The 14,478-nt window shown below is 41.7% G+C and overlaps 1 protein-coding gene across 3 annotated transcripts in view; it reads right to left on the bottom strand.

Annotated features, from left to right (window-relative positions):
• The window catches only part of LOC116335370 (protein FAM126B), a 46,490-nt gene that overhangs the window by 8,617 nt on the left and 23,395 nt on the right, over window positions 1–14,478 (bottom strand). For all 3 annotated transcript variants that reach the window (XM_039600041.1, XM_039600040.1, XM_039600042.1), the window contains 8 exons: window positions 14,278–14,379; window positions 12,321–12,500; window positions 9,043–9,123; window positions 7,013–7,128; window positions 4,023–4,118; window positions 3,163–3,279; window positions 1,054–1,141; window positions 662–818 (listed from right to left, as the gene is read on the bottom strand). In XM_039600041.1, coding sequence (XP_039455975.1) covers window positions 662–818; window positions 1,054–1,141; window positions 3,163–3,279; window positions 4,023–4,118; window positions 7,013–7,128; window positions 9,043–9,123; window positions 12,321–12,500; window positions 14,278–14,379 — 937 coding nt within the window. The remainder of the gene's footprint in view (window positions 1–661; window positions 819–1,053; window positions 1,142–3,162; window positions 3,280–4,022; window positions 4,119–7,012; window positions 7,129–9,042; window positions 9,124–12,320; window positions 12,501–14,277; window positions 14,380–14,478) is intronic.

The raw sequence follows: 14,478 nt of genomic DNA, 5'->3' as shown, positions 1-14,478 counted from the left end.
CGGGCCTCATCATAGGCAGAGCAGGCCTAACTACTGTCTCTAAATTCACGGGTAGGTCACAAGATATGGAAAAAATAGGAACTACCCCATAAATACTTGGTAAAATGGAGACAGCAGAAACTACAGGCACCATTTTTCTCTTCATCTTAACCAGTGAAACAAAGCACGTAATAGACAGGACAAGCAAAAACAGAGAAAAGAAAACGAAAAAAAGAGCAATAAGGAGCAGTGAGTGGCACAAACACTGCAAACACAGACTATATGACCACAGTTGCATACAATAACTGACATGAAACACCATTTAGATGATGCTAATGGTGTAACTGAAGTACAGAGGAAACGGGTTTTCTTCTCACTGGAAAGGGGGGAAAAAAACACCAGAGAAGTCATTTTCTCACCAAATAGCTCCTTCTTGCGGGCTTTTATAGATCAGGGAAAAAAGTAATAACCTGTAAGATTACAGCTTAAATCATAACCATGCACTTGCTTAACTTTCTTCTTCAAACTATCCTCAAGTGCTACGGATAATTCATGAGGTTGATGAAAGGGCGAAAAAAAAAAAGTAATCTACTCTCGTCTATCGTCCAGATTTACTTCCTGCACTGCGGCCTGGCTCGTGTTCCTGTGTGCTGCAGCCAAGATGGCAGATTTTAAGTCTCACCCTCTCTCTTCCAGCGGTGGCGGCGTATAGAGGCGGTGGTGATGGCCGAGATGGATATACGGCTGATGGTGGGCGTCACCTCCACCTGCAGCACCTTGCGGCCCCGCGGTGCGTCGGGAGCGCTTTCCGGCAGCGAGTTTTTCATGGCGTTCCCCAGCTGAAGTCGACACATGCACAGGTGCAGATCAATAAACAATTAAAGGAGCAAAGCCAGGAGGTATAACAAGATTTAAAGCCTGGTTATGGTTCAAATTTGAGGACAAACAGAGGTGATTTAAGAAAAAAAAAAAAAAAAGGCAGATCAAGGCCATTATTTTACTTCATGGTTTTTATTTTGTCTCTGGATTTAATTATAGACAGGTGGGAGTGTACCGCTGTGCTGCAGGTCTTACCAGAAGAGGCTGGGAGTAAAGCTCCAGCTGGGCTCGGTACAGAATGTCCTCCAGAGCTTCTCGCCCCATCTCCCACTCTCCATTGTATCTGCAAATGACAACAAAAGACACACAGACACACACACACACACACCGGCATTTAACAACGTCATGCTGCGAGCCTATCTAAGTAAACTGGAATGTCTCACAAGGTTGCTTTGACGTCTGAATCACATCCTCTAATCTATTATTAGTTATTTAGTAATGCCTGCAGCTACAGCGAGGGCGTGGTGGATAACTTGGGCACGTATCCAAACAGAGGGATTATACTCTCTGTCACGCTGCTGAAATGCGAGAAAATAGGGTGAACTTTTTTCCTCGCAGTGAAATAAAATATAAAGCATTTAGAAAAACAAACTTTATGTCACACATAAGTGGTTTTCACAGTTACTAAATAGAATATTGGCACACTAATGGCTGGTAATTTGTGTAAATTCAATGATTTGCAGGGATATGAAAACATATTATCAAATTCAAACTGAAAATGAAAAGACTGATAAACATGTATTTAACTTAGAACAGAAAATGTCCAATAAATACTGAATCTTATCTTTGCAGAGCAAGATACTACAAGATACTACCTGGACTGATGCCCATGAAAAAACAAAAGTACTATGGAAATAATAAATTAAAATTGCAAAAACAACAGGAAGTGAATGGCTGAAGTCTTTGATGTGGTCCTGCAAATGTAACAATCATGCGAGCAGGGACAAATGTTCTGGGCTTCCTTTTAGTCTTAAGATCAAAAGAAATGGAATGAATGGGCAGGTAAAACGGACTCTCTGATGTTCACGAGGCTGAAAATTACTCTAGAATAAATTTCCAATCTGAATCTGAATCACAAGTGAACGCTGTTTCTGTTTGTGATGTTCTGATATCCCAGCACATTTTGCTTCCTCTCTCGGCATTAGCGGCCATATTAACCTAAATCCCAGACTGTCCGCGGCTAGTGCCAAGTGTGAAGCTTGGATTCATGTTCATCTGGCCTTCACGTGAGTGAGCACTGAGGTGACCTATGGTAGGGATTACTAAAAAGGCTATTATTTTCTCTCGTCTAAAATCACACTCACACACAGCTTTTTTTTTTTTTTTTTTTTTTTTTTTGTGCATCGCCTGCTCCAATCTCCTGATTTCTGCTCTGTATCCTCATGAGGGTGATGAGGCAGAATGCATACTCATCCTCCCCCAACCTCTCTGCTACACCGCTACTACAACAGTAGTGATTCCAGTCACCATCATATCAGGATATCCATATCTGAGGACTGGCTGTCATCGAGGAGCTATAATCAGCTTTGCAATGACTGTCCTCGTAGGGGATGAAATCACCTGCTTCCATAATGGACTGTCGATGTAATCGGTCTCTACAGTGGGTAGCTTCTGCACTTGGTGGAGCACTAGCATATGCTGTGAGGAGAATTTCTGTAGCAGCTCATGGCAAACTAGAATCAAGAAGACCCTCATTAGCAATGTTCCAGTGGCAAAAACAACATTATGTTGTGTTGCTCACAACGAGCAGCTGGCTACAGCCACAATAAATACAGAATCTCTTTTCAGCTTCATTTACACCATTCGCTCTGGCCTCGGCAGCTTCAGACTGCTCTCAGAGGAGGAAGGTGGTTGCGGCTCAGGAGGTAGATCGGGTCAGCTGCTAATCAGAAGTCGAGTGGTTTTTGTTGGAAAAGGTCATATGGGAACAGACATATGGGTTTGTTTACTAGTCAGAGGGTTGGTAGTTTGATCCCAGACTCCTCCAATCAGCATATAGAAATGCCTTTGGGCAAGAAACTGGACCCCAAACTGGACCTGATGCACTGATCCTTCATGAAAGTCAACCAAAACCGATTCTGGCTGTAGCGGGTTTCTAAAAAGCTCTAAAACCAGCTCAAGACAAAAAATGGAGCTGAAAATAAGTGATAATGTTCCTTTATAACAACTGCATGTGCATATTGCATATATAACAAGTGATGATGCATTGAAACTTGTTTCTGCAGCCGTGGAACTGCCAAAAACCCCATAAAATAATTAAATAAGCAAAAACCGAAACACTTTTCCTGCTTTAAAGATGCTTACATGGCATGATACACTGCAGTCAGCATCTGCACCATGAACTCAGGGTCCAACAGCACTCGGTTACAAGGTTCCCTCCAAAGCTTCTGCTGCTGCCGCGGGAAGCCGCATACACACAACCTGTGAATAGAGATTTTTACTGGTTAAACAAAATCCCTTTAACCTCTGTGGAAAGCACACATCAGATAAGATGAGGCTAAATGGGAAGAACAACTAAAGGAAACATCAGACACTTCCTGAGGAAACACATCAAACACTGAGCAAGGGGAACAAAATCTTAACTTCTTGAGACTCGTAGAAGGTTAGGCAAGGTCAGACAGCAGGGCGCTCACGTCTTTACTGTGAGGCTAAACTGAAAGAGTGAGTGCTGTTCTTGTGCTCTGAAGTCTTTACAGTCACAGTTTGCCATCTGTCTAGACTAGACTGAGCTTGCTTCAGGCATTGTCTGTCTGCTCGGTCACAGTCGGCAGCGATTCATATCCTGAATCGTCTACATGCTGCGGTTGAATAATCATCGAGCTCCACTAGAGGAGCGTCATATTGTAAATTCCACATTGATCTTTCTCCTTAGGGCGTCTCAGTGTTTCCAAAATAGACAGATGGAGACAGGTATCCAGCAGTTAGGTTTTTGATTGGCCAAAAGCACAGTCTGATCGACTCATTTCTAATAAAATTGCATTTATCAAATCCTCCTGCAAAGACGGCAGTCTGTACTGAGATATAGCTACACAGCCTATGACGTGTTTTAATCCTAATTTCTGGAAAGCAGGTAATACAAAAATGTGTAACTGCAGAGGCTGTTTATTACTTGGGTGGAGAAAGGGCAAAACAAAAGAAGATACACGCGTTTGTGTTTTTCTTACCGTGAGCTCATCCTACAGACTGACTGATAGGAAGAAAGGGGCATGTAGACCACAGCAGAGTTGTAGCAGAGCATGAGGAAACACAGCACCTCAAACCTGCAACCAAAAACACACTGTTAATGGAGTCTAATCAACTTAGAAAAAAAAAAAAAGTTGGGAAAAAAGGAAATATCACTTTTAATCAATATCATACCTTTAAAGTATGACACTTTCACTGAGAACAATTATGCAGCGTGGTTCAAGCAATTTATCAACTCTATGAAGTGTTAAACAGTCTGCCTGCCTAAGCACTTTTGTGCATTGTCAGCCAGTGTGCCGTTTGTAGATGCATAGCCTTATATACTGCAGTAATCGCCCTTAAGCTCTCCACAGACTTCTTATCAATGATGCAGAATCTAAGACACTAAAGATTTAAGTCATCTTGAACTCATAGTGGATAGCATACTTGTTGCTGTGGGTTCACCCAGTGAAGGGATTATTGTTAAAATATTTGGCAAACCTACGCAACTCAGAAGCTTTGACAGAGAGGGGCCAGAATTATACTAGCTTCTGGGCACAAGCACGGACAGCTGTGTACAAATAGTCTCTCCTGGAGGACACATGAGTAGATGGTTCATTTTAATGTAGAGCAACATGGACGCAAACAACTGTCAGACACAAAGCCTCGCTTCACCCAGTGATGGCAAAATTTACATCACTAGGAGTCATGCGCTCCCTTGCATAAAACTAAAGAGGGGGGAGCTGTAGAACACACAGGTGAGATTTGGGTAGTATATGTACAAATTACTAATGAAGTCACTGAAAAGCAACTCTAGCATAAGTTCTGTGGGGGAAAGTGCTCAGCTAGAAGTTATGGCAAAGGCTGATCAGGCCCACATGTAAGTGTGACAAATGGACCAGTTCTTATATATAGCTTTTCTACTGTAATTGACCACTCAAAGCACTTTCATACAACTTGCCTCTTTCACCCATTCATATGGGCACTTTTTTTTTCTTAAATGGAAGTGCTTTCAATCCAACTTTCACACACATTCATATGAGCAACTTGGAGCCCAAGGATGATTGGCACGCAGACTGGAGCAGACAGGGGATCGAACCACCAACCTTTATAGGGGACCTGCTCTACCTCCTAAGCCACAGCCACCCCAAACAACAACACAGAAACTGTGAATTATTTAATACAAAAAATTTCCATGACAACAGCTCATCCGTGACCCTCTGTGTTAGTGACAAAAGCTGTGATGGAGTTGAGGCGACTGTTTGATAGTTGTTTAAAAAAAAAAAGAGAGAGAGAGAAAAAAAGTTGGTGGTACTCAAATGGAATCGATACAGAACTCTCCCTTTGTTATTATTAGCCTTCAGCTTCCATATAGCATACTTTATTTCCTTAAGTGCATATTGAGGAAGGACAATGAGGAGGCCCTTGAATTTAAGTGGCCTAACTGAGTCTGTGTGCAAGGTGGATGTAAATTGCTTAGTGCTAGATCATCAGTAGCACTGAGCTGGCACCTCTCAGGAGCTTTGAGCCTTCTTCTCATAAACACTATCTCATGCCCAACTCAACAAATGGATTTCCAGATAAGCTAAGAGGCTTGGTCCTGCTGAAAACCATTCAGTATATTTATGATGCTCTATGTTTATGTTAACCGGGGGGCCACCCTGCTCTGGAAAACACTAAAGATGATGAGTGTTATCTGTGCTGCCCCTACATTATCTGCTATGGTGGTGTGACAAAATGTTAGCCCCCTTCCTTCCCCTGCCCGACCAAAATTACTCCAAGTGTGCATTGATGATTCAGTTAAGCTCAGAGTTCACGATTCAACAATAAGAAAGAAACTGGACAGGACAGAACAGGACAGGACAAAGATCATCGCTGCTGACCAAAAGAGAAGACAAAAGCTTGTTTCACTTTTATTATGGAATACATTCCTTTCATATGATTCCCTTTTAAGAACTTTCAAGGCTAATTAGGGATCTGGCTTTGCATTTAGATTATTTAATTATTTTATATTCTATTTATTTTATTTATATCTGTAATTTATATTTTATATTGTGATTTTTATCTGTATCATGAGACAAAAGCTTGATAAATTTGATTGAAAACCGCTGCTGACCAAAAAGAACACAAAAGCTTGTCTCACTTTTGACAAGAAACATCTTAATGATCCCCAAGACTTTTGGGAAAATACTCTGTGGACTGACAAGACAAAAGCTGAACTTTTTGGAAGGTGTGTGTCCCATTACATCTGGCATTTCAGAAAAGGAACGTCATACCAACAAGTAAAACATGGTAGTGGTAGTGTGATGGTCTGGGGCTGTTTTGCTGTCTCAGGACTTGAAAGACTTGCTGTGGTAAATGGAACCATGAATTTTGCAATCTAAGAAAACATCCTCAAGGAGAATGTCTGGCCATTTGTTCGGTTGTGCAGCAGGACAATGATCCAAAACACACGAGCAAGTCCACCTCTGAATGGCTTAAGAAAAACAATATGAAGACTTTGGAGTAGCCTAATCAAAGTTCTGACCTGAATCCGAATGAGATACTGTGGCATGACCTTAAAAAGGTGGTTCATATGAAAAATTAGGAAGGGGGCAAACACTTTTTCACACCACTGTATATGTCGAGGGCGTTTATGTACATCTGCTCATTCTATTGCTTCATTTCTATGCAAAGATCATTATTCAACCATAGCAGCATACAGGATTTTAGAGCCAAAAAAGCTTTCAGACCTGCCAAGTCTGGCCAGAGGAGGCCGGGCGAGCGTCAAGGCTTACGATCTGATCATCTTAAAAAGGTTTTACAGATGGTATACAATAAAAAAAGTTGGATTTTTTTTGAAAAATTAAAATTAATTAGCCAAAGTTTGATTCAGTATGGCGAGTTGCACCTTGAAAGACCTCCACCACTGCCACTGCCCCCAACTGAACAAACAAGGATCTCAGTGTGTATAAACTACAGCTAAACATCTAATCTAAATCTAAATCAGTACCTGTTCTGCGCAGTGAAGGTCTCTCTCTGAGGATGGAGGCCACTGTACACCACTCTGATCAGGTCATGTTGACAGAGTGCTCCCTCTGTCAGTGCCATTGACCCCAGGCTAGAAGGCTATAAAGAAAAACAGTTCATTAAACATTTCCCAGCTGTGGTACCTTTATGACAGTAAATGATCTTGACTCATTAATTTGGCCCTTTTCTTTGGTTAAATGGAAAACTATAACGAGACTTTGTGAGGAAACGTGTTGAGAAAAATGGAAGAACCAGACTATGTTTACATGTCACAATAACAAACTGTGGGGACTGTAGAGACGAAGTAATCCAGCTTGTTCATGGCTTGATGTCGTAATTTTTGTTGTTTTGTTTCATTCTCTTACTTTCTTTTGTATAATAAAAATAAAGTGTTTACAAAAATTATCATTCGAGTTAAATTTGTTCATCTATTAGTTCATACATATCATGACAGGAAGCATGACTAAGCATGACTACTGAACATTCAGTAAAGCCAATGACTCCTTATTTGACCATTTCATTAAATACATACGTCTTCTATACTTTAATAGATCAAATCAACAAAACTCGTTCAAAAAGAATGGTTTTTAAATTTTCTCTAGCTAAAAGCTCTGAAGGGCACCAAAAATCCTGCAATATTGTGGAGAAAAAAATAATTCTATAAACAGAGCACTTGTGCATTCATGATCTTGTCATCATACTGATCATAAGACAAGACACAGCAGGATTTGCTGTGTGGATCTGCTGTGTCGTTTCACTGACCAAAACCCAAAGCTTTCAACCTCAATTACACAACATGAATTAGCATGTTACATGGCCTTAAGGATCGTTTTATGTCCTCAGCAATGTGACTACTATATGGTCTGACAATTTCAACTTCCTATTTTAATCCTTGCCGTGTTACAGGTCGTTTCTGATATCTCTAGGTTACCATAAGCACGGAGGATAAACTGAATAATCAAGGTATATTTCGCCATCCTGCACTGTGTCATTCCAGAGACACAAGCTAAGGTATTCAGGTTAACAAACAAAGTCATCTTAAATCTTCATGTTGAAATAAAAAGAGGAAGAGGTAACGACCGAGTGTGTGGCCTCTCTCACTATGTCCAAGTGAGGATGTGTCACAAGGCCATTTTATTCTGATGGTGTGCAGAGCAAAAGTCACCTCTAAATTGAATTGATATTCTGTCCTAGGTATCTCGTGTGACACTGAGCAGAGAAGGCGAGGCAGTGGCGCTGAGAAAAAACAAAAAGCGAGTGAGCGGAGTGTATGCTAATGCTGGAGGCCAAGGGATAAGGCCACGTGACGTGCAGAGCCGTACTATAGCTGAGGAAGCTTGTTGTGACTCACTCACACATACTCTCTCACACACACACACACACACTCCCTCTCCTCCAGCCTCCATGCTTTCTTCACTCTCTCAGCATGGAGGATAGAGCCTTTCAAGCTTATAATTACAGCAATAAATCGCCCTCAGCACATGCTACACACTGAAGTCTCATCAACACTCACACGCACAACTCAGAGACAAGCACCTACTGAGGGCTGTCACTCTGTGCTATGGGCAGTAAAAAAGGCTCTAAAATCTGGCAATGAGCCGCCAGTAAACAGTCGGTATGTCCTTTAAAACCTCTTGCTAATGGAATTCCAGGTCAAAGCAACAGTCAATACTGTGTCTGTTGTAGCAGACAGGTCAGAGTTTGCACAAAGCCAGCGTGACCGCGACAGCGACTAAAAGCGACTCAAACACAAAATGAATGAAAGTTGAAATGCTCTAATTTTAAAATCAAAGAAATCGACATGTACATAGATTGTTAAATCTTTTCTTATTAGATTTTTGAAAGACAGATCTGGCAGAGAGGGACTAACACATAAAGACAGCTAACCCCTCAAGGTGATGTTAATGAAAAAAAGACCTGCAGTGCTGGGATGTTGAGCTGCCACCTTCTAAATAGCCATTTAAGTAAGTCCTTCTGCAACTTGCAGAGCTGCAGTGAAGAAGAGAGGGTTACCTCGTGATATATCGATGGTTTGGAGAGAGATGGAATAGTGAAGGAAAGGAGCTTGCTGTTGCCATCTTTGTCCACGATTTCCTGCAAACCCAAAGAAACAGAGAAGTTGTGTTACAGAAGGAATGCAGGTTTGCATTTGAAACAATGGTTCTGAAACTGTGAGGTGGGCCTGCTGTGAGACATCCATAACCATTTTTTTTTTTTTTTTCAAATCAGCTACAGAATTAGGTACACCAAATAAAGTTTGAAAACCACTAAGAATAGCCTTGTACACAGTTAGAAATAGCTTGAGCTTTGTGGCATAGTGTGGTATCCTGCTGGAAGCAGCCATAAGAAGATGGGTACACTGTGGTCATAAAGAGATGGACAATGTCAGCAGCAATAGTCAGGAAAGCCAACAAGGTCCAAACTGTGCCGAGAAAATATCTTCCACTCTATTACACCACCACCAGCCTTAATACAAGGTAGGTGGATCCCTGCTTTTCATGTCGTTTACCCTAAACTCTGGCCCTACCGTCTGGATGTTGCAGCAGAAATCAAGACTTGTCAGACCTGGCAACATTTTTCCAGTCTTCTAATGTCCAGTTTTGGTGAATTGTAGCCTTAGTCCATTCTTAGTGGAGACAGAATGGACACCTGTTTGTGATCGTCTGCTGTTGCAGTCCATCTGTTTCAATGTTCAACATGTTGCATGTTCAGAGATGCTTCTCTGCATACCTTTCTTTTAGTGGTTTCTTGAGTGGTTATTTGAGTTTGTGTTGCTTTCATGTCATTTTGAAGCAATCTACAATGCCGCTCACTGCATAGTTTCTCTTTTTCAGAGCATGTAAACCCTGATGGTTGTGTGGGAAAATCCCAGCTGTTTAGGCAATACTCAGACCAGCCACATGACATCAAAAACGTCAAAAGTGTCACATTCAGGGTCACTTAAATCACATTGTTCCACATCCTGATGCTCGGTTTGAATTTGAGCAGGTCATCTTGATCATTTCTACATGCCCAAAAGCTGCCATGTGATTGGCTGATTAGATATTTGTAGGTAACTGAACATGTGTACTTAAAGAAGAGGCTGGTAAGTGTATATTAAGCTTGTAAATGTGATTTATTTTTCCTCTGTGGTGGTTAAGGTCCAAACATTTATCAGTACTGTTGTAGAACCGCCTATCATGCACACGGTTGAGCCTGGTGTTCGTCTACTCTGCTGGTACACGCTATTGAGTGTGGCAGATTAAATGTCGCTGCCAGAACCGGCGCAACTCAATTCCAATTTCACACTGCGATGGGTAACACAAAGATTAACGCTTCCCTGAAAATGATGCCATTTCTACAAGTAATACCTGATTATCTGTATTCCTGATATTTATTAAAAAGAGGAAAAAAAACAAACATTTACAGATGTACATGAGAACATTTGTGAAAATTTCTTATTTCCCAGATTTACCCTGAAATTCAATTATGAGCAGCTCAATAGGACTCAAGTGGCTATTACATGTGAGCATGACGGACACTGTTAACAGAACGAGTAAAGTTGAGACAAGTGGGTTTTCTTGTTTCAGTTTTATCTCTCCCCCATCCCCCTTACACTAATCAAAGTGGTGAGCTTTTCTGGTTTTTCAGACTCAGTCTTTCTTATCTGCACTTCTCCTTGAATTTGTTGTTGATTCATGCCTTGGTCTGCCCTTCACTGGCTAACATCTCTGAATATCTGCGGCGACTGCTGAAAGCAGAGGCTGTTTATCAGGGAGAAGTCATCGCTGAAGACAGGCAAGATGTCAATGAGCACGAGCAGTATGTACCTATGCGTGCGTGTGTGTGTGGTGAGTGGTATAGACTGAGGGATGAATTATGCATGGATATACCCTTAGCTCTGCTGGCTGTCATGGAGCTCTTTCTATTGATATCTCAAGCTCTTAGCACATTTCCCCAGGGGTGTTTCCTGGTGATGCAATCTATCTGCGCTCGTCCCATTATCCAGGGTTTTCCCTGTAGGTCGTCTTTCAAGTCAACAGATGTTCGACCTTAACAATGTTTCACTTGTATTAGGTCTAAAGCACCCGTGATTTCCATTTAAAAAAATGCATTTTTCCACATTCTTATCCATTTAAATGTATCTTAAGAATTGTAAAAGCTCAAAATATGTAATGCAATGACCTATATTCACCCATATAACCCTATAGCAGTCTAGTCACACCTCACAAATTAACATCTGCCAATGAGGTTATGGGTTAGGAGGATCACTTGAATCCTTAAATCTGGATCAATGAACTTTTGACTACTGTGAGACTGATATTTGATATCTTCACAAAACAAAATGTGAAAAAGGAACACCTGGAAGACAACATGTGGATGTTCTCACCACTACAAACTATTACAATCCAGATTCATGCATGGTGTGGTGGGGAAGCTTTAGCTTTGGCAGAGATATCCCTTTATGGACTGATGTTGTTGTAAGAGCAGTCGTCAAACTAGAACCAGGACACCTAATAAGCAGTACTCAGAACTGAGGGGGGGGGGAAAAAGCTCAACAGCGAACAGAAGATACTGGTTATGTTTGCAGGGTAAGCAGTTGACAGATTATGTGAAGGGTTTAACAGTGTGAAACTGGACACTGCAGCCACCCTTGCTCCATACTTCAGAATGAGTCTGTCCCTGATTCTGAATTTTGACAGTCAAATCAGATTTGGTCGTTCACTGTGAAGATTTGAATAGTCGTTGCTTGTTTGTTTTTTCTGTCATGGATTTGTTGAATTAATGATCCAGGCAGCATTTCAACATTTCTGTTTTTAAAAAGCCCTTTAAGGCTAAATTGTATTTAACTTTTAACAATTTGCAAATGAGCCTTAAACAAATGAAACAAAACAAAGATATTAGCATTGCCTGCTAAAAAAAAAAAATAATTGAAACCTCTGTTCAAATTACTTTACGGCTGATTGCAGGAACTCTACTGGTATGCACTGCAACACTCTAAAGTGGACCTGGTTATCCACAAGGTCATGTTTAAGGCTCAGCCAGTAACAAGACCATCGATCTGCTGCTGTCAGGGACTGTTTCAGAGCAGAGTCCCTGCATCTGACGTCATACTTTATGAAGTAAATTCTCACAGTCAGTGTGTCTATAACACCTCATGCTAAATTTTGCACATAATCAGTGTAAAGGGCATGCTCTATTGCCCAGCACTAAGAAGCAAATGATACTTATTTAATAGGGTGTTTAAGTTCTTTTTTTTGTACGAGTTGGGTCATGCTACTGTAACCAGACCCAGAAAGGTCAACACCTACCAAGTTATAGATGCCCAGAAGCAGGGCCTCGATGCAGCCATTGCTCTGGCGATCCCTGCTGGCAGTGATGCGCAGATAAACCCACACCAGCTCGGGCAGGAACTGCAGGGTGAAGCGTCGCAAGCGGTCTTCGGAGCTCCGATAGAGCTCGAACAGCTGATGGCACACAGGCTCCAAGAGCTGGATCACAGATGGAAACAAGAAAATGCAAATTAACAAATTAACACGAGGTCTGACACCTTACTGGAATTTACACCATGCTTGTTAGGTTCTCCCAATAAGGCAGTAAACAAAACTAAATATGGAAACTGAACTGTATTTTTCTGCATATAAAGTGTTCAATTCATTTATATTTAACCTCAATATCATAAAAACCAATAAAAGCTGTCATTAATACTGTTAACACATAACAAAAACAGTTTATAGAACATCTAAGATGGTCTTCTTTATTTTTATTATACAGGGGTGTATTTTTAAGCTGGTGGATGCTCATATTAAGCATAGCCAAAGTTTCAACAATGAGGTAGATTCTTCCCCTGGCTCTGTATAATGTTGATGAGAGACAGTATCCTTCTCCACCTGCTGTTCAAACCTTCTGTCTGCGAGGAACAGCCAGTAAGATAAAAGCTAGCTTCAAGGGAGGGTGGCTTTAAAAGGAGAGGAGCTAAAACAGCTCGTTTCAGAGAAAGAATGAACTGCTGGGATGCACCAATGCCTGGTATAAGATATAAAGACCTATGGAGTTAAAAATGAGCATAATAGGCCCACTTTAAGATAATTAAATTCATGGAAATGTATGTCTAAGTTAATAGAAAAGAACAATAGGTTCAGGATGACTGCTATAAACTATTACCTCCCATTAGCCTCAGCAGCAGCCTTTTTAATAGCCTGCAGAAATGGACTCACATAGCTCTCGTTTCAAAACATGAACGAAACGCCATCATGAATGTAACACGACAGAATGGACAGATGGAGGGAGCCTCTTGCTTCCAGTTGATAGTGCAAGATGCATAGAAGCAGAGGGGATAATTCACTACAACGAAAGCCTCGGCAGATGTAGTCTCAGGGGAGGCCAGCTGAGCCACAGCGTTTATACAGTCCAGGGGTCAGTGTGAGTGAATGCCCACACAGCACGACTGTGTAAGTGTGTTGTACTACGACTGACTGGGGAAAAAGGCGGCAAAGCACTAATGAACTTGGCAAGGCATTTGCCCTTCATGTCCTCAGCTTGACAACAAAAAACAACAGCAACAAAAAAAACCCATGCAAAACTCAAGCACACATTACACGCGCTCTCTCCCCTACTTTATCTCACACACACAGACATGTGTGCACTCCTCAATCACTTGTGTCATCATTAATGGGATTGTGCAACCAGACTGACAGCACTAATGGAAGTTAGATCCCTAGTTGCTTGACACTCAAATTCGACCATGAAATCGAGGTGAAAACGGGGCCAGAAAGAACTGGAGGCACCAAGTGTGTCATTAGAGTCAAATTAAAGTCCTCTCTCATTGAGTGCCTCAGGCCTTTGCTTAGAAACTGTGTCATTAGGTCCTTTTAAAGTACAAAACACCGGTCTAGCTGTGCAGGTGCAGGAAACATCTGCTTAGTAAGAAAAAGATGTTGAGGTGCTTCTGCACTGCAGTGACTAAGCATGTGTCTTTTCCAGCTTTGGCTGCGGACGCTTTAGTTTGTTAGGCAAAGCACTGCATGTGTGTGTGCATACAAGGAACACAGTGTACCGTCTCACAGGTTACGCGGACGGCACCGTCGCTGTGCCTTCCATCATACACAACAGCAGAGTGTGTTGTGGTATGCATGTACGCCCTGCAGACACGCCTGTGTGTCAGTTTTTTTGCTCAGTGCCAACAGAGACAACATCATGAGTCACAAGCAGCACATTTCCTTGAGCTAAAAACCATCCGTCTGCATGTGCGTGTCCCCTGTGTATTACCTCGTTGTTGGGGTCCTGGATGACTCTGTAGAGAGCTGGGACCAAGGACTTCTTTAGATGAAGGCTGCCGGCGTAGCTGGGGATGTGGGTTTCTGGTAAGGACTAAAGCAAGGAGACACAGAGGACTGTTGAGTGGTGCAAACAACTTCTATGTCTAGCCACAAAACTAGAGAACAAGTAAAGACTGTGTGTAATTCTGCA

The sequence above is a fragment of the Oreochromis aureus genome, linkage group 16, assembly GCF_013358895.1.
Source record: "Oreochromis aureus strain Israel breed Guangdong linkage group 16, ZZ_aureus, whole genome shotgun sequence".
NCBI lineage: Eukaryota > Metazoa > Chordata > Actinopteri > Cichliformes > Cichlidae > Oreochromis > Oreochromis aureus.
This window is presented reverse-complemented; position numbering and strand designations above follow the sequence as displayed.